Raw genomic sequence first — 27,619 nt, 5'->3', positions numbered from 1 at the left:
TTCTTTGTAATCTTTCTGGTCCATCCCCTCCTTTCCATTCTCATCGCCATTACCCTAATGCAAAATTCTCAAACTTTTTGTTCTCAAAACCACTTTATATTCTTAAAATTCTTAAGGACCTCCAATGGAACCTTTATTTTATTTATAGCTTTTGTTCTACATATAGAGGCAACTAGGTGGTGCAGTGGATAAAGTGTTGGATTTGGAGTCAGGAAGACCTGAGTTCAAATTCTACCTTCAGATATTTACTAGCTGTGTGACTCTGGGCAAGTCACTTAACTTCTGTCTGCCTCATTTTCCTCTTCTCTAAAATAGAGATAATAATAGCATCTATTTCCCAACATTGTTGTAAGGATAAAATGAGATATTTGTAAAGTGCTTTGGAAACTTAAAGCTTTATATAAATGCCAGTTGTTGTTGTTGTTGTTGTTGTTACATCGGTTGAAATTTACCAGATTTCATAATATCATTATGAAAATAGTTTTGACCTTGCAGACTTTCTAAAAGGTTCTTGGAGACTCCCAAGAATTCCTAGACCCCACTTTGAAAACCTGCCTGACTTGTCTCTCACAAAAGCCTTCTAACAGGTCTTCCTTCCTCCAATCCATCGTAGGCGGGTGCCAGGTTAGTCTTCCTCAAGTACTACTTTCATCATATTGCTCCTGGCCTATGACGATTAGAAAAGGCCCTCTGCTGTTTACAGTATAAAGTTGGTAGTGCTCAGAAATGAACGTTCTAAAAGCTCTTTAATAATTCATTCTGAAGACATTTTCAGGATCTCGAAGGACTTCAGTGTTATCTTCAATATTACCAGTTATCAATGCACAGGAATATAAGTATAAAGTGTATAGCAGATTGAGTAGACCCTATGACATTTATGTGTGTGTATATATGTATGTATTCTAGAAAGGAACCTTTTGAGAGAAATTCCTCATATTATTCTATTTATTTAGGTAATGTTTTGCATCAGAGTGATTGCAGGAGGGGGAAAAAATCATCCAGTTATTTGAGCTTTCTGGTTTCATGAGTTCTGAAAAAAATATGACTTTACTGAATTATGAAATTTTAGGAGAGACAATGAAAAACTGAAGTATATCCAAATGAAGGCAACATGTGTGCTGAGACAACTTCAGCTCATAGAATGTAAGGGACAGTTGAAGGAACTGGGATTGCTTAGCTTGGCACATGGTAGATTTGAGAGGGTGGGAATGATCATTGTCTTTTGATCATAGGTCTCTCATGTGGAAAAGGGATTAGACTCATTCTTTATAGGTTTAAAGGGTTGGACTACAACCAATGAGTGGAATTTTTAAGGAGACAGACGTCAGTTCAATATTAGAACTTCCTAATAATTTGAACTATTTAACAACGACATGGACTGTTTATGGAAGAAGTGAGTTCCTTGTCACGAAAAATATCTGAGTAGAGTCTGAATGACCACTTGGCAAAGATGTTTAATAGTGAGTCATGCTTCTAGTAGGGATTTGAAAGAGATGGACAGTAAGGTTTCTTCAATGTTAAAAATTCTGTGCTTCTGATTTCCTGGCAATTAGCCTTCTCTCATCAGATGTTCCACTGCTTAACCTTCTTGAAAGAAAGTTTCTAGACATTTAACATGAATAATTGAAATTCTACCCACTTTGTTTCCTTCATATAACCTCCTCATCCAGTCTCTTTCTTTAAAATTTCCATCCTTTCTGTATTACTCTGAATTCACAAAGGACAACTTGATTTTCCTTGCTGTTCATTCAGTTCAGATAACTGTTATTCATTGAGAATGGGCCTATAATTCTGCTATAGTCATTTATAGAATCTTAGAGTGTTAGGACTGGAAAGGACCTTAGAGATTCTGTAGTCCAACTTTTCTCATTTTACAGATGAGGAAATTGAGGAAGAGAGAGAAGAAATACCTTGTCTAAGGTCATAGACTAAGCTGGTACTAGAACTAAGATTCATGGCTATAGGCATTTTCCCCCCTTGACTTAAGGACCCTATTGAACTAAAGCATCACTTTTTTGATTAGCATTTGGGAAGGAAGATTTGGTGAGACATTTGTCCTATAGGGGAAAGCACATCCAAAAGGGGAGCCAGCAGACTTGAATTCCTGGCCTCACTCTGCTATTAACTCTATGTATGACCCTGTGCAAGCTGTTTCATTTCCCTCGACCATAATGTGTACACAGTGTAATGTTCACATTTGTTCTACTTCTTCCCTGTGAAGTAATATGGAGGTAATATAGGGATAAGAACACTGGAAGAGATGTCCAGGAGACCTCACTCCCAAGTGCTGTTACCGCATGTCATTTCTGCTCTCTGGGTTTTAATTTTTTTTCTCCTCCACTATAACATGAGGCAATTAAGCAAAATGAAACTTAAAGGTCTTTGTATTTGTAGTTCTAACATTCTATAGTCTATTTCCATAATCTACATACTGAGGTACCTTGCAGATCTCATATACTAAGCTCCCTCTCAGCAATCAAATTCTAGGATCCCAGTGCATAGGAGGTAGTGTACTGTCATAGGACATAACCAGCCTATAACAGTTGGAGACCATAGCCTGCCTGTCTCCATGCTCGCCTTCTCACAACCAAAATTCAAGTCATCAGTCAGAAGCTTCCAATCTGTTTCACTTTGGGTGTTCCAATTATTAAGGCAAAGCTGTGATCTTTGAATTCTCTTGCCAAGAAGAAATCTTTGTTTGTGCAAATCGGCCTTTGTCTTGCAACATCATGTTCTGTTATTTCTTCTGTAGACCACAGGGAGATCCAACCCATGAACTGGATGAAATGGAAGGAAAAATGAGAAGTCTAGAGGAGTTGGGCATCTGTACCCCGTCACATTGTCAGTGGAACACAGCTTAGTCTCTGACAGGTAACATGAGACTTGCTCTTTCCTTCTTGTCCACTCCCTCTCCTCACTTCCTATAAGGGTCCATGCTTTGAAAGTAACAGACATATACATGTGACTGATTAACTCCAGCAGGCCTTGATATAATTGTCCAAAGATTTGCCCTGGTACCAATTTAAAACACAGTAGCAAATTTAATAAAACAAACAGTTTGCAGCCAAGGCCTTTGTTATTCTGTTTTAATCATCTTTTACCACCAATTGAAATAATTTTCTCCTTTCTTGGTGAAATGAAATAAGATATGGGTGGGGGTGGGGGGAGTGTAAAATGATGGAACAATGTGGAAATTATAAAGGGTCTGTATCTGTAGTTATGAATTAGAAGGCATGCAAACAGTGGCCCTAAGGTTTAGAAGGGTATTCGTGTCAGGAAAAGATCTGAAGGGAGACCATTTACAGGTTAAGAGAACTCCACCTGGATAACATTAAAGATGAAAAAAAATGACAAGGAACTCTTGTTTTTCCTGAATACAACTGGAATAGATGTGTGACAGCTTCTCCAAACATTCCCCTCATGATGGACACTTCTCCTGATTACAGAGCACGGACTGACCCATTACCAAGGACTCTGGGAGCCAAAACACCAGATATAGTTCATGGTAAACAAGTGAAGTAGTGTGAAAATCAAGTCCAAGATGGGGCCAACAGCCTAGTGGAGGAGAACAGTGACAACCTGTCATGGAGAGACACTAACTTAACACAGTTGTTGGTGATTGCTGGCCAGTCAGGGAAACAATTCTCTTGTTTGATTGTAGCTGTTCTGGGTGGCCAGAGATTTTATTACTGGCAGAGGGCGAGCCCAACAGCGTTTTAAAATTTGGCAACACATCTAAAAGTGTTTGGGGGTTGTTTTTATTTTTCTCCCCCCTGCTAACGTTTTGGGTTCGGTGAAACCCAGAGTACAGGCAGGGTAGTACGTTTCCCCTTAATTCTTAAACCCATGTGCGCTTTAAGAAAATTTGATCCGTATGTTTCTGATTCATTTACACTTAACTCATCAAAATGCTGTTTTGTAAGAGCTATTTGATGTCCAAGAAGTCTTATGAGCCCTTTTGTAAGCCTTACTTCTTAGAAGCAGGAAGTCACGTTCCTGATGAGAGGAGCAAGAACTTGAACCTGAAAGGTTCAATTTGTTTTGAAAAGAAGGGTCGAGGAGAGTCACGTGAGGCTTTAGGTTCTGCCAAATGGGATCCCTCATTTCCTTTGCACTTTCTCCTACAACTGCAACGATGCTGCTAATGACAAATCTCTCTGAGTTCACTTACAGAAACAAGAGATCTCCAAGATAGTGAGAGGATAAAAATACCCCAAACAAGAAAGGCTTACATTTTTGGAGCTAACACTTTATGGTTTCCCAGGCATACTCCTTATAACTCCACATTTACCTTTAAGGTAGATAGGTAATGTCTCCCTAGTCCCATTTTGCAGATGGAAGCCCCTCCACGACGGGGACTATTTAAGGTTTATTTTGGGGATCACGGTGTTTATCACCAGTTGGCACAAACTAGGTACTTCACAAATGTTTACTGACTGATTAAGAAGTGAGTCAAGGGATGGCCCCTTTAATAAAAAGAAAAAAATCAAACTGGGAGGGAAAGACCCTGCTGGTCAAAAGAGAAACAGTTACCATTTGCATTCACTCTGAGCCAGGAGGGCCCAAAAAATAGCCATTAAGTGGTGCTTATGCAGGGCAGGGACCTATTGTTGTCCAATCCAAGAGATCCAGAGTGAATTTGGCTTTAGGCTTGGTCTTTGAGAAAGAAATCTAGCCAGTAAACCCCAAGTTAACTAGGTAGCTTTTGGCCATCAAAATTTACCTTCCTTTGGGCAGAACATCCTCAGGGGAGAGGAGAGGAGAGGAGAAGAGAGAAGCTGAGTTGCCCAACTGGAACTGGCCAGCTGGGTCCCCTTTGGGACAGCTTGGACTACTCACAGGTTGTGGTTTGTCCTTTGTTCTTGAAGAGGACCATGACATCAGGGAGACAATGACCAGACTTGCATTTGACTTTGATTTGAGTGAGGGAAGGCTGTGCAAAGTCACCAGCCTCACTTCCTCCTCCAACACCATCTTAAACTTCTTAAAGAGGCTTATTCACTGCATTGCCTCACTCAAAGTGAGAACCTGAAAAGACCTTAGCTTAAAAGGGCCACAGTCTCCCACTACATCCTGGGTCATCTCTAATCATCCTTATCAATAGCCACTGGACCCAAATGGCTCTGGAGGAGAAAGTGAGGCTGATGACTTTGCCCAGCCCTCCCTCACTCAAATCAAAATCAATTGCAAGTTATATCATCGTCTCCCTGATGTTGTGGTTCTCTTCGAGAATGAAGGACAAAACACAATCATAACTGACTGATTGATGAGGGGCTGCCTAGCCCATAGGAGGTGCAGACACTTTAGGAATTCTTTCTGCCTGAAACTTTTCTGAGATGGGCTTTGTGCATAATTAACTTGGCTTTAGAATAGTTTGGCTTTGCTTTAGAGAGGTGGCTTTCAAACTTCTCAATTCAGAGGATATTTGGATGTGAGCAAAAAAAAACCCCATTGGCCAACTACCCCTGCTCTCTACTACTTCCTATTATAAAGAGAAACATAACAACAGAAAAATCCTCACCAGAATGAACAAGAAGGCTGGTATTGCTTTGGATGAAACATCAATGAGAAGATGCCTGGCATTTATTAAAGACCACATGTAAATTATTAATTCAGGCTAGAAACCGGAGTATAAACCTTGTCATGCTGTAGATATTATACTTCAGGAGACTAGACTACAGACCACCTGGAGGACCCTTTCAGGACACCAGTGAACCTTGGACCACACTTTGAGAATCAATGAAAGAAAAAAATAAAATCAGCTGCTCACATCCATACCTGGAAGAGAAGAAGATAATGACCTGCAGAGCCTGGGAAATTCACTATAAAGCTGTCTTTACAAGACCATAGCTGTGGAACCACTTTATAATAGAGCTAGGTTAGGGGTAGTACAATATTGTTAAAAGACCACTGGACTTGGAGTCAATAGACCTGAGCTCAAAACCTGGTTCTAACACACAATCTATGCAAAGTTATGGTAAGGGTTCAGTGCATGTTAAGCTACCTCAGATTCTAAAAGGTTGTCTTGGATTAGGTTTTAGAGTAACCAAGGAAAATGAATGCCTCCTAAATTTCAGCTTGCCTTAAAGATTTTGTTAGAGCTGTTCTGACCACTGGCTAATCAGACAGGCTCAGACATCTGCTCTATAATGTTTTTCAAGACATAAATCATTCTTCCTACATGTTGCTTAAGTATGAAAGTCAATCCGTGGAGAACCTGTGCCATAGCTTAAACAGAGAATCAGTCAGTCAGTCAATAATCATTAATTCAGCACTTATGTGTGTGTCAGGTACTGTTCTAAGACATATAAAGAAAAGATAAAAATAGTCCCTGCCCTCAAGAAGCTGACATTCTAGCAGGGAAGGCAACATGTAAATAATGAGATACATATAAGATAAAAATATGGTAGATGAAGATAATCCAAAATGGGGAAATATTAGAAGCTGAGGAGATAGAGAAAAACCACCTGGAGAAGGTAGGCTTTGCACTGAGTCTTGAAGGAAGCCTAGGAAATGGCATAGAAGAATGTTATGGCTGAAAAAGCATCATCTACTCCATGAAGACCCTCATTTTACAGATAAGAAAAAAAAGACTCAGGGAAGGAAGTAACTTTGTTCAAATTCACAGAAACAGTTGATGACAGAGTCAAGACTAGATCCTACATCTCCTGTCTTGTTTCCAACATACTGTAGTAGGTATCCTTTTTCTCAATTCTACTAACCTCTGTCTTGGTACTTTTAATTGTATGAGTAAGTCTGTAACTGAGGCTCAAGTAGGACAAAAGTTAGAATATCTTGGATTATGTATGTGTGTGTGTGTGTGTGTGTGTGTGTGTGTGTGTACATGCATGCCCCTGTCTTTTTGTGTATATTTGTCTGTCTATGTGTGGAAGGACTAGGGAAAAAAGTTGAGTATGTACGCTTTTAGGTGTGTCTGCTACAAAGAACAAACTCAATTTTTAAAAATGGAGTAATCATAATAATGATAATCCCTCATATTTGTATAACCCTAGAGTGTCTCTTCAGAGGAAAAAAATAAAATCCTCTGTCATATTTGCTTCTTCCTGCAGTCTGATGATTTTACTGTTTCATTACATATTGTAAAATTCTGAAAATCCCATGGAGACCCTTCCCAATGTGAAGAGCAAAAGAAAGTGATTTTTGTGTACCAGCTTTGTCATAACACTGCTATTCACCTGTGTGTCCTTGGAAAAGTCCCCTAACTTTTCTGAGACTCATTTCCCTCAACTGTAAAAGGAGCGGGCTAGATTCCATGGTAGCTCTAATATAATTTTCAGCTTTCAATCCTATGACTACTCCTTTCAAAACTGATTATAAATGGATTTCATTTACTGTTATCCAATATGTAATGGTTCTATTGATATTTTGTGCTTGGTCCATTTATTAATTCATTCAAATAGACAAACTCACATAGAAAGTAGAAAGAGAGGGTAAGAGCCAAAGTCAAGTCCACTTTACCAAACTACAGGTAAACAGGGTGAGATATAAATAGCTCAATTTATACCAATAAAGCCTTCCCTTATTATACATTATTTCTCTTCCCATACATTATGGTTTAGCCAAACTTGAGCTCGTCTTATCTCTCCTCTCCTGACTTCTCTTTTCCTTTTTTCCAATCCCTTTCAAGTCCTTTCCTTCCTTCCTTCCTTCCTTCCTTACTGCCTTCTTTCTATCTTCCTCCCTTCTTTTCCCCTCCCTTCCCTTTCCTTTCTTTCCCCTCCTAGTGTAAAGAGGAACAAGCAGAGTCAGAAATGTTCAGGATATTTTGTCCTTTGTGATGATTTCTGAAGTGAAAATCTGAGGATTTATTTGGAAATAAAGGTGATACAAAAACAAGATATAAATAATGTTTTAAAAAAGATAATAAATGAAAGGAAAATCTAAGGATCCTTTTAGACTAAATAATAAGCTTGCAGCAGTATCTACCATGGAGCTGGGTTTGGGAACTTTGTTGAGAGACAGCTTGATTGATTCTGTGTTTGCCACTGAAAACACAGAAGACAAGAAGTTAGGACATTTGAAATTTGTTCCTGGCATTGATCCTAGGCAAATTGTCTGTGTGACTTTGAGTAGGTCATATCACCTTTTTGGGCCTCAGTTTCTTCATCTGTCAAATGATGGAATAGTACTAAATATAGTCATACATAATCAGAGATGGATAGGTCTTTAGAGATCATCTAATCTAATGCTCCTTATTTGATTGATGAGGGAACTGATGATTACCAACTTTCCTTTAGAGAGACTTCTATATTTTAATCTTAAGGAGTAACAGACTGACCCATGCACACAGATAAAGAGGCTCAGTATTTTCCTCTAATACCACAAAAGATAGTCCTTCACCCTTTAAGGATATTAATAGCTTTTGCCATAGAAAGTGGTTTGAGAAATCTGTCAGTTTAACTGATCCCTTTTGCTCTCCCTAATGTTCCTGAAAATCATATTTCATCATGAGAGGTACTTGGCCTGAAACAGACAAGGGGGAGGAAGAGATGAGGTTGCCCAGCTTCTAGAAATAAAGTGAAATTGACTTAACAATATTTTGTGTCTGGTCAACATGGCATTAATTCTGGCTCTAAGAATATCAGCTATCACTTATGATGTATAACATCCATTCTTGGGTCTGGCAGTATTTCAGAAATCAGTAGTGATTTTATTGGATAGATGTGGGGGGGAGGGACAGGGAGTTGGGAGGCACTCAGGAATGGATCCAGCTCAAATCATGGATATCAGCAACATGTTACTGGAAACTACACTGGTTCTAAAATGTTTAGACTTCCTCAAGGCATCCTCCTTATAATCTTGGTGAATTTTTTAAAAAAGAATAATAGTTTACCTTTCTCCCTCATTTTCATCACTATGTTGTTTCTTAGAAGGAGCAAAGTCTGGCTTTCAAGTCCACTACTTGATTTCTCCTAAAGTCTGCTGTGGGATAAGACTTTCTTGTTTTTTTCCTAAAGGATAAAACTAGGAACCATGGATAAAAACTGTAGAGAATAGTTTAACTCTATAGAAAGGGTATAATTCCTATCATTTAGAACTGTTCAAAGGTAGACATGTTGAAAGATGGTGGGTTCTTCCTCACTGGAAATCTTCAAGCATAGGCTGGATGACTACTTATCAGAGACATAGAAAGCTCATGTGCCATGGTGGCAGTGGGAAGGGGTCAGAGGCTACATGGGAGAGAAACACAGTTATTGAACTAGAAAAAAGAACTGTTCCCAGAAGGAAAATCAGTTCACTGATTGTGTGGCCTCTGGACTACGGAACTTCTACAAGTACAGGAATGTTCTTTGGCTCTGATACATCCAAGGACTCTAATTTCCAGGACTGTGTAAGGATCTATGTTTCTGTGGGCCAACCCCAGGCAAAACAAACAAACAAAAATCATTCCCCTCAGTGCAAAAGTGTGATACAGCTAACCAGGGAAACAAAAGCTCCCCTGCTTGACTCTTCAGCCAGAGCCACAAGGAACTGGCTGTGTAACAGAGCAGGGAGGCATCCATTTATTCCAGAGGCATGTGGGTAGGTCACAGGAGCTGATGCATGGTCTGGTGGTCTGAGTTCACCACTGGAGTCAGGAAGAGATGAGTTCTAATCCTAGTTTAGCTGCTGACTGTTCCTAGAGGTTTGGCCAAATTGTTTGTACTTCTCAGATTTAGATTTCATCTCTTTATTAAAAGAGATTGTGAGTGAATGAAATGTGCATATTATGTAACTCATTGCATAATTCTCCAGAGGAGTCCAAGGGCAAATCAGGCTCCCCGGGGATATCTATTCATTTTTTCATTCATTCATTCATTTGTTCATTCATTCGTTCTTTACATATAGGCCTTGTCCTCAGCTCCAGGAACAAAAAGATCACTGGCACAGACTCTGCTATCAAGGAAATTATAATCAAATGGCAGAAAGAATAACAAAAAGAATATACATAGCCATAAAACAAAGACAAGAACCAACATACTAGCATACAAGGCAGAGAGAAAAAGACAAAGGAGGAATCCAGGCAGAGTGCTATGAGAAATTTAAATAGGAAATAATTATTTTTGCTAGAGTGAGTCAAGGAAAACTTCAAGAGCAGATAGCCTGAATGTACATCAATAAACGGAAAAGGAAGTGAATAGGGAGTCAAGTTTCAGGCAAGGTGTAAGGTATGAATAATGGCAAGGAAACAGAAGAGAGTAGGAAAAGATCAGGTAATGAGAATTAGTTCAGTTTAATTGGAATGTAAAATAGGATGAGAGAAATCTGAAAAGAGAGGTGGACGGTAGATTGTGCTGGGCCTTCAAAGCACAGGATGATGCGCACACTCATACACTCACATCTATACACATCCACCCACACACCCACACCCACCCACACACACACACTCTCTCTCTCTTTCTCTCTCTCTCTCTCTCACACACACACACACACACACACATACCCACACACCCACACTATACATATATGTGTGTATACATACCTGTATTCATATATGCATATCTATGCATGTTACAATGCACTGTGTATACATATATGTGTATATGTGTGTGTATACATATATATATATATATATATATACACATTCATACAATGTATTCATGCTTTTGTAAATATACATGGATGTGTATGTGTGTGTATATCCTTAATGTCTAATATAGTGACTGGCACTTAGAAGGTGCTTTATGGCTTGATCTGGTAGGCACTGAGAGGCTATGGAGGCTTTAGGCTCAAACAATTACTTAATCAGAGGAACACATTAAGAACATGAATTGGGCAGCAGTGTGAAAGGTGGGCAGGATGGATTCAAGGGTAAATAGTTTAACAGACTTAAGGGAAGAAGATCAGTTAGGAGGCTATTAGCAATAGTCTAAGCAAGAAGAGAGCTATGCTTGAACAAGAGTAGTTGTGATGAGAAAAAGTGAAAAATGTGAGACCTGTTGCAGGGGCACAAATATGTACCTTAGGATTTAGAGCAGGGAGGGAATTATTGTAGTAAAGTTTATACAGTTTATGCTGATTAAGGAAAATGAGGTCCAGAGAGGTGAATTAAGGTTAAATTACTTGTCCATATTTGCACATTAAGCTGCATGGAAAGAACAGGCTATGAAAATGCCAGATTAAACCAGGCATCTTAACTCTAATAGTTACCCAAATGAGACAAATGACAAAAGTTGACAAACAACTGGGTATTAGAAGTGAGGGAATGAGAAGAGTAAAAGATGATCTCAAGGCTATGAGCCTAGGTAACTGGAGAAATGATGGTGAAATTAGCAGGTAGAGAGAAGCTAGAAGGAAATGCTAGCTCTGGGAGAAAGAGGATGAGTTCAGTGTTGGACAAGTATCATATTTTTCCCTGAAATTCCCAGGGGCTGAGGAATAAAAAATGGTATCTGTCACTTAGGACATTTCAAAAGAGTATTAATTTTTCAACAATTAGAGCTGAATTCCATTCCCTTCATTGGAGAGGTGGAGGACTATGGGTATGAAATGTTGTATGTAATGTCAGACACAGTCAATGTATTGGTTGGTTTTGTGGAACTTTTTTTTTCCTTTTTAAAATCTTTGTTATCAGGTAAAGCTATCTGACAAGGAAAGCATCTATTTAGAAATGCATATAAAATAAAAACAGAAGGAAGCATCAACAAATCTTATTTAAAAATGAAATTAAAGGCAGTGGTAGGCCATGTGATCCTAAACTCTCCTAAACTCTCATACACATAGATCCTATTAGTATTTCTCAATCAGTCAAAAAGCAATTATTAAGCATATACTACATATAATTGTGTTAAGTGTTGGGGATACAGAGCAAATAAAATAAAAAGTCCCTGCCACCAAGGAGCTTATATTCTAGTGGGGAAGATGACATGAGTATAAATAAGTAAATACAAGGTCCATAAAGAGGGCAAGATATTAGCCTAGGGAAAGAAGCAAGAAGATCCTCACTGTTCTATTTGACTTTGGAGATGATGGCTCTTCTGGGTGATAATTTTCCTAGTTATATTTGTCTACATACTTCTGAGGAAGATACCCATTCCCTTTCTGAGGTAGCTAGTGGTATAGTGGAAGGAGCACCAGACCTGGAATCAGGAAGGCTTGGGTTCAAATTCAACCTCAGACGTTTACTATGTGACCCTGGACAAATCATTTAAACTTGGTTTGTCTTAGTTACTCCAACTATAAAATGGAGATGATAATGGCACCTACCTAGCCACAGGATTTCCATGAGGATAATACTTGTTAAAAGCACTTATCTCTTCCCCTTGCCTCTTCAAATATTTCAGTTGTATTCCCTGTATATGAAGACTCATTTAACCCCCTTCCCCAAAGAGAGAATATGTTTCATCTCTCCCCTCTGACAATGCCCTTCTCTGCCTTAATGAGAGCCCCTCTTTCAAGGGAAAAAAGGTCTGGATTTCTTCCTACACTTCCTGCCTCCCTCACAGAAAATCAAAATCTGATTCCTTGAAGTTTCCAAATGGTGACCATGGGAGTTTCTTCCTCCAGCGTCACACCTTGGTGAACAATTTCTTGCACAGATAACTGAAGGAATAAATATTTTCATTAGAGGGAAAAATGAAGGAAAAGGTCAGAGGGAATCATGGGATGCAATGGGAGACTTGGGGAGGAAAGAAAAGCATTTCATTTTTTCTTCTCTCTCTCCTTAAAATGTCTTTATATAGAACTTGTGTGAGCGCCAGTTTATTCGATACGGAAAAAATGTGAGAGCAGTTTTATATATACACACACATACACATACAAAAGGTATTTGTGTTGGGGTTTACAACTCAAATTACCAAGAGATAAAAAAGCTGGAATGCTTGATCTCTTTGGAATGCCGAGTTTCATTTATTTGGAGATTTAAAGAACAATCCAGATGAGGAGCCAAGAGGAGCTCAGAGATTTTGAATGTGCTATCCATGACCAAACACAGATAAAGATGAGAGAAAGAAATTCCTTGGGGTTGAAGGGCCACATAAGTATATCTCTGTGTAGTGGTGTTTTGGGGAGGAAATGGAATAGCCTTCAGTTTCAAATCATTAAACATAAATCATTAGAGCCAGAAGGGATCATGGAATCAAGGGAGGGGTCTTAGAACATAGAACAGAAGAACAAAAAGCACCAAATAGTAGAGATCAAAGTGGCCTTAGAACATGGATTGTAGAGCAGGAAGGGATAAAAGATATGTAGAACTCATCTAGTTCAACTCCTCAATTATACAGATGAGAAAGACAAGGCCTAACAAGATGAAGCGACTTGTTCATGGTTATGCAAGACTAGAATTCAGGTTGCCAGGGCCTCTAATGCTATGGCAAGACCCCATATTCCATAGAAGAGCTTCACTACTGCATCCTGGTATCCTTGAATTGTTACCATAAACTCCTTACTGTCTTGCCTGCCCTATGACCTCTGCTGGAACTTAAGACCAAAAACTCTTTCCCAAGGGATCCAGTTGATCACAATGATTTTACTTGCCACACCCTCTGTATGAGGTCCTGCTGGCCATAGGCTAGAAGCTCATAAAGGACTGGGTCACTTTCCAGCTTTCCCAACTGTCTCTCTTACTTGATGACTTGGACAGGAGTCCTGTCCCCTGGACATTCCTTCACAGAGCCCCTGTGAAACAGAGCTTATTAAAACTGCAATGATGTTCCACACATTTTGGCGTCACTTTGAGAGGAACTGGGATGACCCTTTCTACAAAGTGCTTTCTACTCCTGGCACAAAAGGACTTCAGGTTTGGCCTCACACTGCTCCAAGGAGGCCAAGGAACCAAGACTGGGGACTTAATGTAACTAGTGTATTGAAATAAAACAAGGATATGAAAATCATACACCCCAAAACAAACTTCAGGTTTCTGCCAAACAAGTCTCCACACTGTCCTCAAACACATTATACTCACTCTCCCCTGTTTGTCCTTGCTCATGATGTTTCTTCTGCCAGGAAGGGCCTCTTCTGTCTTAGCTGCCTGTCCCAAGCCTTCTCATCTTTAATAGGGTATGATTTAAAGCTGGAAGATGTCACCTAGTCCAATTCTCTCATTTCACAGACGAGGAAACTGAGGCCAGGGGAGCAGACGTGACTTGTCCAAGGTCAAGGACAAAGCCAGCAGAGAACTTTTCTAGAGATAGAAACCCTATCTACCTAGATCAATGGATATTAAATAGCAGATCAGGGATTCAACTCAGGCCCTCTCACCTCTTGTCCAATTCAAGATTCACCTTCTCTCTGAGTTATCCACAACTGTTCAAACACAATGTAAAATAACAACTCCTGCTCCCCATCCACCAGAGAATCCCCCAGACTCAAAACTGTAAAGGGCTATAGAAGTCATCCAGTCCAACTCATACATGAATAGAAATACTTCTGGCATCCCTATGAAAAAGTCACCCAGCTGCCGCTTGTAGATCTCCAGTACAGGTGAACTCACATTCTGAGGTAACCCGTTCCTTTTCTGATTACTTTTCACTGTTAGGCTATTTCCCCTTCCTTCAAGCCAAAATTAGTATCCCAGTAACTTCTAATTTTGTCTTCTAAAGTCAAACAGAAAAAGGAGGAGGCAGCATGGTACACAAGAAAGAACACTGACTGGGCACGAGAATTCTTAGATTAAAATCCTTACTCTTTATGTGACCTTGGGCAATTCACTTCACTTCTGTTTCCTCATTGGGGGTTGGGGGGGGAAGGGGATCTGATTATTTCTAAGTTATCTTTCAGTCAAAAATCCTATAATTCTAAGTCTAATCTCTTTTCCATTATCACTCAAAAATTTGAAGATAATTGCTTTGTCCCTCAAAATCTTCCTTCCTTAAAGTCAAATACTCCCAGTTCTTTTAAACAATTATTGAATGGCAGTTTCCAAGACCATGACCCCTTTTTCCTCTGAATTTCCATGGTATTTAATGTCATCCATCATTTAAATGGCATTTATTATATATTGTCTTCTATTTCTTTTATACATTTGATATAATTTAGTTTCATTTTACATATCCATCTGTCACATATTTATATTATATATACACACAAATATATACACATGTGTATATATGTGCATATATGTATATATGCATAGACACATAATACATGTATAGGTTTATATGTACATGTATACATATATGTATATGTATGTATGTGTGTATATACACACATACACTTATTTATTTATTCATAAAACCACACATGTATACACATATTACAACTAATTTGTAAGCTCCTTAGAGACAGGGACAACACCTGACACTGCTTTTTATCTTCAAGACCTAGTACACATCCTCAAATATAAGAGATATTTAATAAATATTTGTTAGTTGATGATTAAACTGTTGTTGATGGTTTACCCTTCAGGTGACTACCTAGAACCCTGTTTGCTAGAAAAGTGAAATTTGGTATGACAGATTCATCTCACATCACATCCAAGTATGTTTAATTATTGAGGTATCTTTATGTTCTGGAAACCACTAAGAGACTGATTTCAGCTAAATATAAGGAAGAATTTTGTAAACATCAAGATGGGGCTGAAAAAGGCCTGGGCTGCCTCATAAGGTAGTAAGTTTTCTGTCATTGGAGGTCTTCTAGTAAAGGCTAGATGGCTGTTTATTGGGGGAGCAGTAGATGGAATTAATGCTTTTGTTAAGGGCTGTACTACATGATCTCTGGGGTCGGGTTCAAAGTCTAGGAATCTGAGTCAATGAAGGAACCTCATTTTAAAGTGTTCTTAGTTATAAAGTGATCCCTTTGCATAGCCTACAGAATAGCCTTCAAAGTAAAGTTTGAACAAGTTCTGTCTTGTGTAGAGGAATAGTTAAAGAAGTATAGTGGGAAGTCTCCATGGGAATAAGTGCTATATGAAAGAGGACGTTAAATGGATAGAAGAGATTTTCCTGAGGTGTTGAAACAGACTATCCAAAAAGAATCACTAGGAATCCCAGAATATTAGTATTGGAAGGTAACTTTCACAAGGAGACCATTGAGTCTAACACCTCCCATTTTACAGATGAGGAAATTAAGGCCTAGAGAGGGGAAGTGGCCTGTCTAAATTCAGACAATAAGTTAACATTTTTGCTGCTCCATGACGCCTCTCTCCTCTGACAATCCCATTCTAGTTTGTTCTCCCTTTACAACTCCCTTCTCTAGAATTGTAAATTTGGATTTATAAGCAACAAGCTCATTGGCCCATTTTAAGTGTGATTTGGGCAAGTTAACTTTCTAGGCCTCAACTTCTTCCACTATAAAATGGGGATAATAATTTCCTATAATTATTACAGTCCTTTCTGTTCTTCCTACTCTCTGTAACCCTCCCCACTTTCCCCATTTCCCCCAGCCTGCTGTCCCATTTTGCCAACCTTCTGGGAGGCATAGACTTACGTATCTATGTATCTCCTGTTAAGGTTAGAGATGACAATGGGAATATCAGACTGGAATGGTGGATCCCGGAGAACTTTGTACTTGAGGGGCTTACAGTCCAGACACAGGGGACTCTCAGGGATAGAGGTCAGCATGGCTGCATCAATTTCTAGGTGTTCATCCAGGGTGTAGATTTGGATGCCATACACCTCTTCACCAACATCCCGGATCTTGATGGTCAATGGGATATCACAGAAAATATTCTGTGGTCCCAGTGAGATATTCTTTCCACTCAGAGTCAGCAGTTTGATATCATTCACAGCCCCACTAGAGTCCCAGTCTGTGGAGACAAGTGTCACCCATATAGTGAGTGACTCAGGAATCAATGGATATTGGAATTCCAGTTCTAGGTAGCATCCCTGGGGCTCTGGGCAGGCTGGGGGGACTGTGTGATGATTAACGGCAGAATTGGGGCTCCATGTTCGGACACTTGACTTGCAGGGCTGTTCTACATCTGGGTGGCCTGTGGAAAAGAGAGGAAAGAACAAAACTGTTGACACCATTCTAGTTGATGCATAAATAAGTTATTAAAACTTCTAATAGTACTTATGAGAGAGTGGGCTTTCTCCAATTTGGGGTGGGGAGAGGAAGAAAGAATGGGAAGATTAAAAAGAGAAGAGCTTTGTTATATATTGGAAAATCTGCCCTCTGCTATTCCCCTCAAAAAAAAAAAGACTGTGGATGAATCACCATACATTCAAAGTATATGATTCATCTTAAAATAAATGACCAAATCTTCCATATCTCCCCTCCCCATGGCTTCAAATCTTCCCAAAGCCCCAGCAGTAGTAAAAACAAAAAACAAAACAAAAAACAAAAAAAAGAAGCAAACAAACAAAAAACAACCCTCTAAAGAATAGAACAGTAAACTCTCTTCTCCCTACTCCCTCCACCCCCCCAAAAAAGGGAAAAAGGGAAAGTTAAAGAAACTTTGTGATGTCCACTCTCCTCTTGCAACACAGCAGCCTTTGAAGCAACAGTGGTGGATGAAAAGCCAAGGAAAACCTAGAAAGGAGAATCTCTCAAGAAAGGACCAAGTGAGCATAGATATTTTCTCCTTGAACTGGAGAGGCAAGGTAGACAGAGTAGTCAAGAGTACAAACAATGTAGTTGAAAGAAACATAGGAGGCCATCTTGTCCATCCTCACCTTCCCCATATGAGGTCATTCTCTAAAAATATGTTTTTCTTTTTTCTATCTAGTCAATCTCAATAAACCATCTCAACACTTTTGGACCAATATTATATCATTGTATACTTAAGGTGTTTAATGTATGTATGATCTCTTTTGCATTAGATTATAAGTTTTGTGAAGGTGCATTTTCAATTTATTGTATATGCACCATATTGTACAGTACAAGTCTTTATAAAGGTTTAAAAGCTCTAAGAATTAATGAATTAATGAACTTACCTATAATAACATTAGGTGGCGTTTACATAGCACTTTAGATTTTGCAATGTGCTTTATATATATTATCTCATGTAATCCTCACAACAACCCTGGGAAGTATTTGCTATTATTATTTCCCCCCACACACATTTTTTTTTAACAAATGAAGAAATTGAGGCAGGCAGCAGTTAAATGATTGACCTGAGGTCACAAGCTGGATTCAATCAAGCAGGGTCACAGTATCTGAAGCTGGAGTTGAACTCAGGTCTTCCTGACTCCAGGTCTAGCACTCTATCTATTATGCCAGCTAGCTATCTGTGTCATATAGAATCATGGGATTTTGAGCTGAAAAAGACTTTAGAAATCAGTGAAATCATGGAAAGAGTGTAAGTCTGAAGTTAGAGGTTTAAATAATGATTCTGTTACATAATATATGTGACCTTGGGCAAGTTTCTTAACCTCTCTGAGTCTCAATTTCCTTGGCTGTAAAATGATACCTTAAGCTTAAGTTCACCTTCCAGTCCTAAAAAAGATTCTAGCCCAAGCCTCTCATTGAATAGGGGAGGAAAGTGAGGTCTAATGAGATTAAGCAACTCATCCCAGAATGGATACAGATAAAAAATATCAGAGTTTGGATTCAAATCCAAATCCACTGAAAACAAATTCAGTGTCTCTCTGCTATGCCATTCTCCGGATGACCTCTGTAGAGATCCTTACAAGTGTCAGGTTCTATGACTACATGAAACACTTGCTTTCAATTTTGCCCTGAGAATTCTTGAGCTTTCATCTGTGAAGAGTGTCAGCTTCTAAAGATCATGCTGCTACATTACTACAAAGGCTTGTTATGTAGGTGGAGCCATAACTGTAGTTTTGCATGATTCACACATGGTGAAAAATCACTCTTTTTAAAGATGTGGGGTCAGATAGCTCAATCAATGAATTCTTTACATCATTCTCCTCCTTGATTTTTCTTAATTTCTTTAAATATGCATCATAATGGATAGGACCACAAAAAGGTTGGGTAACTTTATGACCACTAATGACATCTGCAGTGATGAGATAAGGTTAATCAGATTCTGGAGGACGTCAAGTCTAGCTAGCCTATTGAGCATGGGCTAGAATTCCACCCCCTCCATGAGGGTATAATGCAGTTTCTTCTTTTGTTTCAGGCTTGAGAAATTGGTCATCAGTAGGGAGGGCCCCAGAGGGTAAAGATGAGTAATCTGGCTGGCTCATGCTCTCTTTCTATTTACTTGTTAGTCAGAGAAACAATTAGCAATGTCATCAAATGCTTTCAAAGGAAAGGAAGGTGAAAGTAGTAGACATTGAATTCAACAATGATCAGGGCAGAAATTTTAGCCAAAGCTGAGCTTACTTATTTCACGAGGTCATAGAGTGTTAGCAGTGGAAGGAACCTCAGAACATAGAATGTTAGAGCTCAGAGGGCACATAGAATGTTAAAATGTAGTATCTAGAATATTAAGAGTTAAGAGGGATGTTAGAAGAAGGGGCCCTAAAACATAAAATGTGAGAACTGGAACAATCCTTAAAGGTGATCTAGTCCCATTTCTTCATTTTATAGATGAGAAAACTGGGGACCAGTGAAGACAAGGGGTCACCCAAGATCTTATAGTTAAAAGCATTACCAATATTAAAACTCATCCTTTTTAAGCTCTTCCCATTCTACCACTAATGAAACTGGAATAATTGCTGATTGATTGGGGAGTTTCATATTCAGTGGGAAAGGCTAAAAATTTAACTTTTCTGACATAAATAACATGAAAATGAGTCAGGAAACAAGGAATAGTTTTTGGTTCATGGAAAATTTATGTTTTTCAAGGATACTAAAGGGACAGAGCTGAACTAAGCATAGACCCTGTAATAGGATGCACTAAAAAAGAACAATGTCTTCCCAGTCCTGGTGGAACTAAATTTATATATCCTAAGGGGGAAATCCTTAGTCTTCTGGGTTCTTTTGTAAGGCTGAGTCAACATGCAGAATCTTAAGATTTAGAATTCCATACCACATACTGTAATGATGGGCCAGTCTTGGAATATGGGGTTCATTTTAGGAGGCATAATGATATACACTAGAGCTTATCTTCAGGGGAATGATAAGGATTGTGAGGTGACTACCAAAGAGGATCAGATGAAAGAATTGATAATTCTTGGTCTAAACAATGAATACTGATTGGGAGTAGGGGTGGGGGTAGAGGTTAGTCGTGATCATGATCTCAGTTCTCTTCCAGCTCAACCTCATATGAAACTGATGAAATATCTCAAGAGCTGCCATGTAGAAGGCAGGATTAGACTTATTCTGCTGTGTGTTTAGAGGGCAGAACTAGAATCAATAGCTAGAAGGTATAGGGAGGCAGAATTTAGCTCAATACAAGGGGAAAAAATCTAATCATTAAAGCTATCCAAAATAAAAGAGACATCGTTGGAGAGTGAACTCCCTATTCCTGGAAATGTTCAAGCAAAGACCATATTTCTCACATATGCCTGTATTATGTGAAAGCCTAGACTAGATGACTTCCATGTATCACCTACAACCTATGTTCTTATGAAAGTGAGAGGAATGTTTGCCCAGGAATGTTTCTTGCTTTACATTTCAAATGAATTTGCTTAAAATTTCTAAGTCCTTTCCTTATTTTTACATTAAGCTCCTTTGAGAGATATTGTACATCAGTTCTCTCCTTTGCCTAGTTTCTTTTCTTTTCTCTATCATGAGTCAAAGTTAAGCTTTCCCTCTCCTGGAGGACAGAGAGATGGTGGAGTTGGCTGGCATTTCCTTGGCTCCCTTTCTACATCATCAGTCTCGCCCCATCTCTCTTACCTTCTGCTTCTCGGGGGCTCCAGTGCCCGGATGGATCACATGGCATGGGTGAGGAGGCATTGAAGGCGTACTGAACCAGGACTCTCCCTTCCAGACAGAGATCACATGCTGATCCCACTTCTCTAGGAAGCCAAGAAAACAGGAAAAACATACCAACTTAGTAACAGTTGAATGAGCTGCTGACCCAACTGGGCTAAAAGGGAAGGAGACTTAACATACAATGTCATTTAGTTTCCTCCCCTTAACAAGGCACACACAGGACACTTTCAAGAAAGGACCTTTGGGGACAATTTCCAATGAACTTCTCAGCAAAGCTATTTACCAAGATTTAAAATATATCTGTATTGCTGCAGTATCAAGAAAACTGGATTTTGAGTCTAAGGATCTGGATTCAAATCTCAGCTTTGCTACTTATTAGCTATATAATCACAGGGAAGTCTGCTCTCCTTTTGCCTGAAAGGTTAGACTGGATGATCCCTAATGCCCCATCTAGGTCTAAGTCCTAGAAAAACTATTGAAGAATGTGTCATCATCTTTGTATACCTTATATCTTTCTCCCTCTACCCAATCTCACCCCATAGCAGATTTTAAATCAAGCAGTAAGTCAATAAGCATTTATTTTTATTACTATATGCCAGACACTGTACTAAGTGTTGGGGATACAAAGAAAGGCAAAAGACCATTCTTGCCCCAGAGGAGCTCACAATCTAATAGGACTGACAACTTACAAATAAATATGTATGAACAAGCTATATACAGGATAAAAAGGAAATAATTAACAGAGGGAAGGCACTAGAATTAAACTCAGGGGTCAAAAGGGGAAACGACTTGTGCTTGAGGGAAGAAATTCTGTTGTTTTTCATTGCTGTATACCCAGAACTGGGTACAGTGTTTTACACATAGTTGTTGCTTAATAAATGATAATTGAATTGAATTCCATTGAATGTTGACTATAGAGTATAGTAAGAAGAGCTCTAACCCTAATTCATGGAATCAGATCTGAGTTCTAGTCCTGGCTATGACACTAATAAACTATATGAACCTGGGCAACTTTATTTTAACTTTAACTTTATCTGCCAAATCTCAATCATACCACCTATTAATTGGGGAGTGGGGGTCAGGCAGGGGGGACTCCCTGTCTCTATTTCACAATGGATACAAGATTGAAAGGTTAAGATATGAGATATAGAAGCAAGTGCAAAAGATTCCTCTTGTGCATTGGTCATTACAGAAAATGGACAAAAAGATCTCCTTTAGCACCCCAAGGTGTGGTCCCATCAATGTGACAGGCCACAATTCCTCTCTCCCTGCTCTTCCTTTGAGATGGCCATCTTTGTCTTTCAATAAACCTTCCAAAAACAATCTACTCATTACATAGATGTCTTGAAAATTTGAGATCCTCACAATTCTCTGAAAATCTGTGTTGGAGAGGACACAACTTTAACACCTCTTAGGATTAATATTGAAAACAGCTCAAAGAGGGAAATAATGCATAAAAATGGAAAAAGATGACCAAAGATTACCCTTATAAAGTGACTGAGAAGACACCAACAAGTGCCAATCCATCTACCTACTTCTTTTCTATAAAGTCTTAATGAGAATGGTTTATGCATGAACTACAGGGTATCCTTGATGAAAACATGAAAAGCAAATAAGTAGACTTTTGTACACAACTTTCTTTAGCAAATAACAGCTACACAATAGTTACATAGTAACTGGTGGGGGTGGTAGAGAGTATTAGAACACATTGTGTCTTTTGTTTATTGACTTAAGAAACAACAACAAATTTATTTTCATGTATTTGGTAGGATCCAGTTTTTCTTTTGAATTTGATGTTTTTAGCTCCTATCAAGCTGTTTATTTCATTTTAAAATTATTTTTAATTTATTATTTATTTTTAGACATTTTTTATCTTTAAATTTTGAGTTCCAAATTCAATACTTCCCATTCCTCCCCTACCCACTGAAAAAGCAAGCAGTATGATAACAATTATGCATGTGAAATCATGCAAAACATATTTCCATATTAATCATATTTCAAAAAGAAAAAGAAAGTGAGAAAAGTATGCTTCAATTTGCACTCAGAGTCCATCAGTTCTCTCTTTGGAGGTGGATCACATCTTTTCATCTTGAATACCTTGGAATTGTCATGGAGCAATTCTATTGATCAGAGTAGCCAAGTCTTAAAAAGTTAGTCATCGTTACAGTATTGCTAATACTATGTACACGATCTCCTTTTAACTGCCCTAATAATGATAAAGTTCTTGGCAGTTAATCATCTTCCCATGTAAGAATGTAAACAGTTTTAACTTTCTTGAGACTTTTATGGTTACTCTTTCCTATTTACTTTTTTTTTTTAAGCTTCTCTTAAGACTTGTTTTGGAATGTCAAATTTTCTATTCAGCTCTGGTCTTTTCATCAGAAATGCTTGAAAGTCCTCTATTTCATTAAATACCCCCCTCTTTTTTTCTCCTGAAGGCTTTTACTCAGTTTTGCTGGGTAGGTGATTCTTGGTTATAATGCTAGTTGCTTTGCCTTCCAGAATATTATATTCCAAGTTCTCTGTTTTTTTTTTTAATGTAGAAGTTGCTAAATCTTGTGTGAACCTGATTGTTGTTCCACAATATTTGAAATATTTGTTTCTGGCTGCTTGAAGTATTTTCTCTTTAACCTGAGAGCTCTGGAATTTGAATATAACACTCCTGAGAGTTTTCATTTTGGGGTCTCTTTCAGAAGGAGATCAATGGATTCTTTCCATTTTTATTTTGTCCTCTGGATCTAAGATATTGGAGTAATTTTACTTGATTTCTTGAAATATGATATCTAGGCCCTTTCTTTGATCACAGCTTTCAGGTAGTCCAATAATTTTTAAACTATTTCTGCTTAAACATTGTACACAGTAACAGCAACATTGTGTGATGATCAACTATGATTGTAGCTCTTCTCAGCAATATGATCCAAGACAATTCCAAAGACTTATGAAAAATGGTATCTACATCCAGAGAAAGAACTGATGGAGTCTGAATGCAGATAGAAACATACTATTTTCACTTTCTTTATTTTATGTGGGTCCCTCCCCTTTTGTTCTGCTTCTTTCACAACATGACTAATGTGGAAATGTTTTCCATGATTGCACATATATAATCTATAGGGTAAGGAGGGAGAAAATTTGGAACTCAAAATTTTGTAAAGCTGAGTGTTAAAATTTTTTTACATGTAATTGGAAAAAAACAAAGTTCTATTAAAATATCTCTCCTCAATTTATTTTCCAGGTCGGTTGTTTTTTCAATAAGATATTTCACATGTTCTTTTTTTTTCATTCTTTAGACTTTGTTTTATTGTGTCTTGATGTCTCACGGAGTCATTAGCTTCCACTTGCCCAATTCTAATTTTTAAGAAATAATTTTCTTCTGTGAAATTTTTGTACCTACTTTTCCCATTTGGCCTATTCTGCTTTTTAAAGAATTCTTTTCCTCAGTAACTTTTTGTGCCTCTTTTATCATTAGGCCAATTTTGTTTTTAAGGTGTTATTTTCTTCATTATTGTGTGTGTGTGTGTGTGTGTGTGTGTGTGCACGCGTGCGCGTGTGCACATGCACGTTTCTTTTACCAAGCTGTTAATTCTCTTTTCATAATTTTCTTGCACCACTCTCATTTCTTTTCCTGATTTTTCCTCTATCAATCTTATCTCTTTCTTTTGCTCTTCCAGGAATTCTTGTTGAGCTTGGGTCCAATCAGCATTTTTCTTTGAGGCTTTGTAGCTGTTTACACATTGTTGTCTTCTTCTGAGTTTATGTCTTGGTCTTCTCTACCATCATAGTAGCTTTATATGGTCAAATTCCTTTTTCATTGTTTGCTCATTTTTCCAGCCTACTTCTTGATTTTGAACTTTATGATAAAGTTGGGCTCTGCTCCTCTGGGGGTGGGGAGGCATTGTGTCAAGCTTCAAGTTTTTTCTTGCTGCTATTTTCAAAGCTAGTTCTGGAGGTCTGCAAGTTTCCAATGTGGTATGATCCTGGGAGAGGTGAGGTCACTTCTTTCTTAGTCTTCATTCTGGTCTTTACCCAGGAAAGGCCTCTGGTCCCCTGTAGCCACAATCACTAGCACTCATTTCCGCAATGGAACTTCAACCAAGAACACACACACACACACACACACACACACACACACACACACACACAGAGTTGCTCAATCTGTTCCAGCTGTAGCTAGTGAAAGCAGTGGTCCCCTATAATCTCTTTCTGACCAGTTGTCTCAATCTCTTACTATCTCAAGGCTGAGAGCTCCCCAAACTCTTACTGCCACTGCAGTTGCAACTACTGCTACCACATATGTGGGCTCTAGACAGACCCCCACTCCAGTGTCCCAGTCTTCTCCTGCTGACCACCTAAATTTTCTTATGCCAGAAAATATTTTACCCCAATCTTTTCTTGGTGCTACAGCTGCAAAAAATTGATTTGAGGTGCTATTTTAAAGATGTTTAGGGGAAAACATTTAGAGACTCCGTCTGGGTTACCTCTAATCAGCCAGCCACCTTGGCTCCTCCACTTGGACTACCTGAAAGCCATGATCAAAGAAAGGGCCTAGATAAGAACCAAGTTCCATGAGATAACAATATTTGATTACGATGGTTCTATCTTAGCCAATGAGGGTGTCCCAATACATAAAAACCAGAAGATCTGTTCCTTCTCATTCTAGATGTTGTCCTTTCACCAGTTGCCTCTACAAGTGTTTTATGAATGAGTGGCTTTGCTAACTATCTTACCAAGTTCTCTACAGGCTTATTTTCTCTTCAACTATTCTCTCTCTCCCCACTTTGTAATGCCATACTGCTTTTGATCTTCCACCATCTTCATGTCACATCTTGCAAATAAGTCTGAATTTTGAATGGACTTAGCTTGCCCTTAACTTCCAGGTCTCTAGTCATGATAAAAAGATAAAGTATTTGCTGGCTGAGGTAGTTTTGAGTGGGTTTTTCCCCTCTACTTTCTGTTTTGCATCAGTTACATTTCTTTAAGAAATGGTGATTGTCAATGCATCCCCACACCCCACCTTCACGTTCATTTCTAATTTTCTTGAGTTGACAACATATTTAAACATGCTAGATTGTTATTGCTGTAATTACTACAGTTTCTTCTCCTCTTTATTTTTTCTTCGAATTTAGTATTGATTTTGACCTTTGCTCTAATTAGCTTATAATCTGATTGCACATCAACAGCTGATTCTGAAATGACTCATATGAATCAGTAACTAGTTTTTTAGTTTTTTCCTGTCTTTTAAAATGTAGTCAGTTTCATTTTTTGGGGGGGGCGGGGAGAGGGGAGGAGGATGTCACTGGGTGCTCAACACATCCACCATCTTCTAAGTCTCTTTTTGAAGAAAGTAATCATGCTGTACTGCATGCAGCTTTTGAGTACTAAAAGATCATTCTGCTTCCTTCCATCTTTAAATGCTAAACTGTATTTTCCAACATAATTTTGGCCTTCTGCTGCTACACCCACTTTCATATTGAAGTCACTGAGTATAGAGGTACAGGTATACCTGGTTTTATTGCACTTTGCCTTGTTGTGCTTTGCAGGTATTGATTTTTTTTAAACAAATTGAAGGTTTGTGGCAACCCTGCATCAAGCAAGTCTATTGGTGTCATTTTTTCCAACAGTATGTGCTCACATCTTGTTTCTGTATCACCTTTTGGTAATTCTCCCAATATTTCAAACTTTTCATCATTATTATATCTGTTACGATGATCTGTGATCAGTGATCTTTGATGCTATTATTTTAGTTGTTTGGGGGAGTCACAAACCACACCAATATAAGACAGAGAACTTAACTGATAAATGTTGGATGTGTTCTGATTGCTCCAGTGACTGTCCATCCCCCCATCTATCTCCTTTTCCCCATGTTTCCCTATTCCTTGAGATACAACAATATTGAAATTAGGCCAATTAATAACCATGCCATGGTCTCCAAGTGTTCAAGCAAAAGGAAGTGTCAATCCATGCAGCAAACTTCATTGTTGTCTTATTTTAAGAAATTGCTGCAGCCACCCCACCCTTTAGCAACCACTACCCTGATCAGTCAGCAGCCACCAATATTGAGGCAAGACCCTTCACCAGCAAAAAGATTGTGAATCACTGAAGGCTCAGATGACAGTTATAATTTTTTTTAGCAATAAAGTATTTTAATTTGGGGATATATAATTTTTCAGATATAACACTATTGCACACTTAATAGATTACAGTAATCGTATAAACAAGACTTTTATGTGAACTGGAAAACAAAAAAAAAGTGTGACTCGCTTTATTGTAGTGATCTAGAACCAAACCCACAATATCTCTGAGGTGCCTGTATATGCTGACTTAACTTAGATGGTTTTATCAAGTTCTTTGTAACATTTTTCTATATCTTCTTCCTCTGCAACAGTTCCTATTTTCTAGTAGGATTGTTTCTTATACTCATCAGAAACACTGGAAGGAGAGATGGGAAAATGTTCCTTAAAGTGGCATTCTTTCTTGCTCTTAGATGCAGGTTAAAATCAAATCTCTCCAACTGCTTTCTTTGCTTCTATGAAGAGAACCTGGGAGGGGCCCTTCCATTTAGCAGCTACTTTTAAAATTAGTGCATTTTGGACTCAGTGTTTCCAGAAGTCCATCGTAGGTCTTTGATTCTGTGCTTTCGTGATCCCTTATGTCTCTGGTCCAACTAACTGTGAATATAGACAGTCTACATTTCTTCTAGTATTGTGTCAACTCATTGGTCATTGCATGAGGGTTCCACATTATGAATACTAACAGTTAAACAAATGTTTGTGGTAAGCCTAAGAACTGTGTGATTGTTATCACCCTCTCTGCCCTTACTCTGTCCCTCTGTCACAGTTATGGAAGTACAAGGGGACTGGACAGAATGAGGGCATTTTGTCATATTTGTCTTTCATGGGTTGCTGTGGCTAAAACAGATACAGTAGGTAGAGTAAATGCAAATCTCCCCTCAGAC

The 27,619-nt window shown here is 38.5% G+C and overlaps 1 protein-coding gene across 1 annotated transcript in view; it reads right to left on the bottom strand.

Annotated features, from left to right (window-relative positions):
• Positions 1-27,619, bottom strand: part of LOC114046873 (pappalysin-1-like) — a 280,259-nt gene that overhangs the window by 150,142 nt on the left and 102,498 nt on the right. The window contains exons 6-7 of the mRNA XM_027867456.1: positions 20,629-20,750; positions 16,366-16,867 (exon numbers count right to left, since the gene is read on the bottom strand). Coding sequence (XP_027723257.1) covers positions 16,366-16,867; positions 20,629-20,750 — 624 coding nt within the window. The remainder of the gene's footprint in view (positions 1-16,365; positions 16,868-20,628; positions 20,751-27,619) is intronic.

The sequence above is a fragment of the Vombatus ursinus genome, unplaced genomic scaffold (genome assembly GCF_900497805.2).
Source record: "Vombatus ursinus unplaced genomic scaffold, bare-nosed wombat genome assembly UNPS02014786.1, whole genome shotgun sequence".
In the NCBI taxonomy this organism is placed as follows: domain Eukaryota; kingdom Metazoa; phylum Chordata; class Mammalia; order Diprotodontia; family Vombatidae; genus Vombatus; species Vombatus ursinus.
This window is presented reverse-complemented; position numbering and strand designations above follow the sequence as displayed.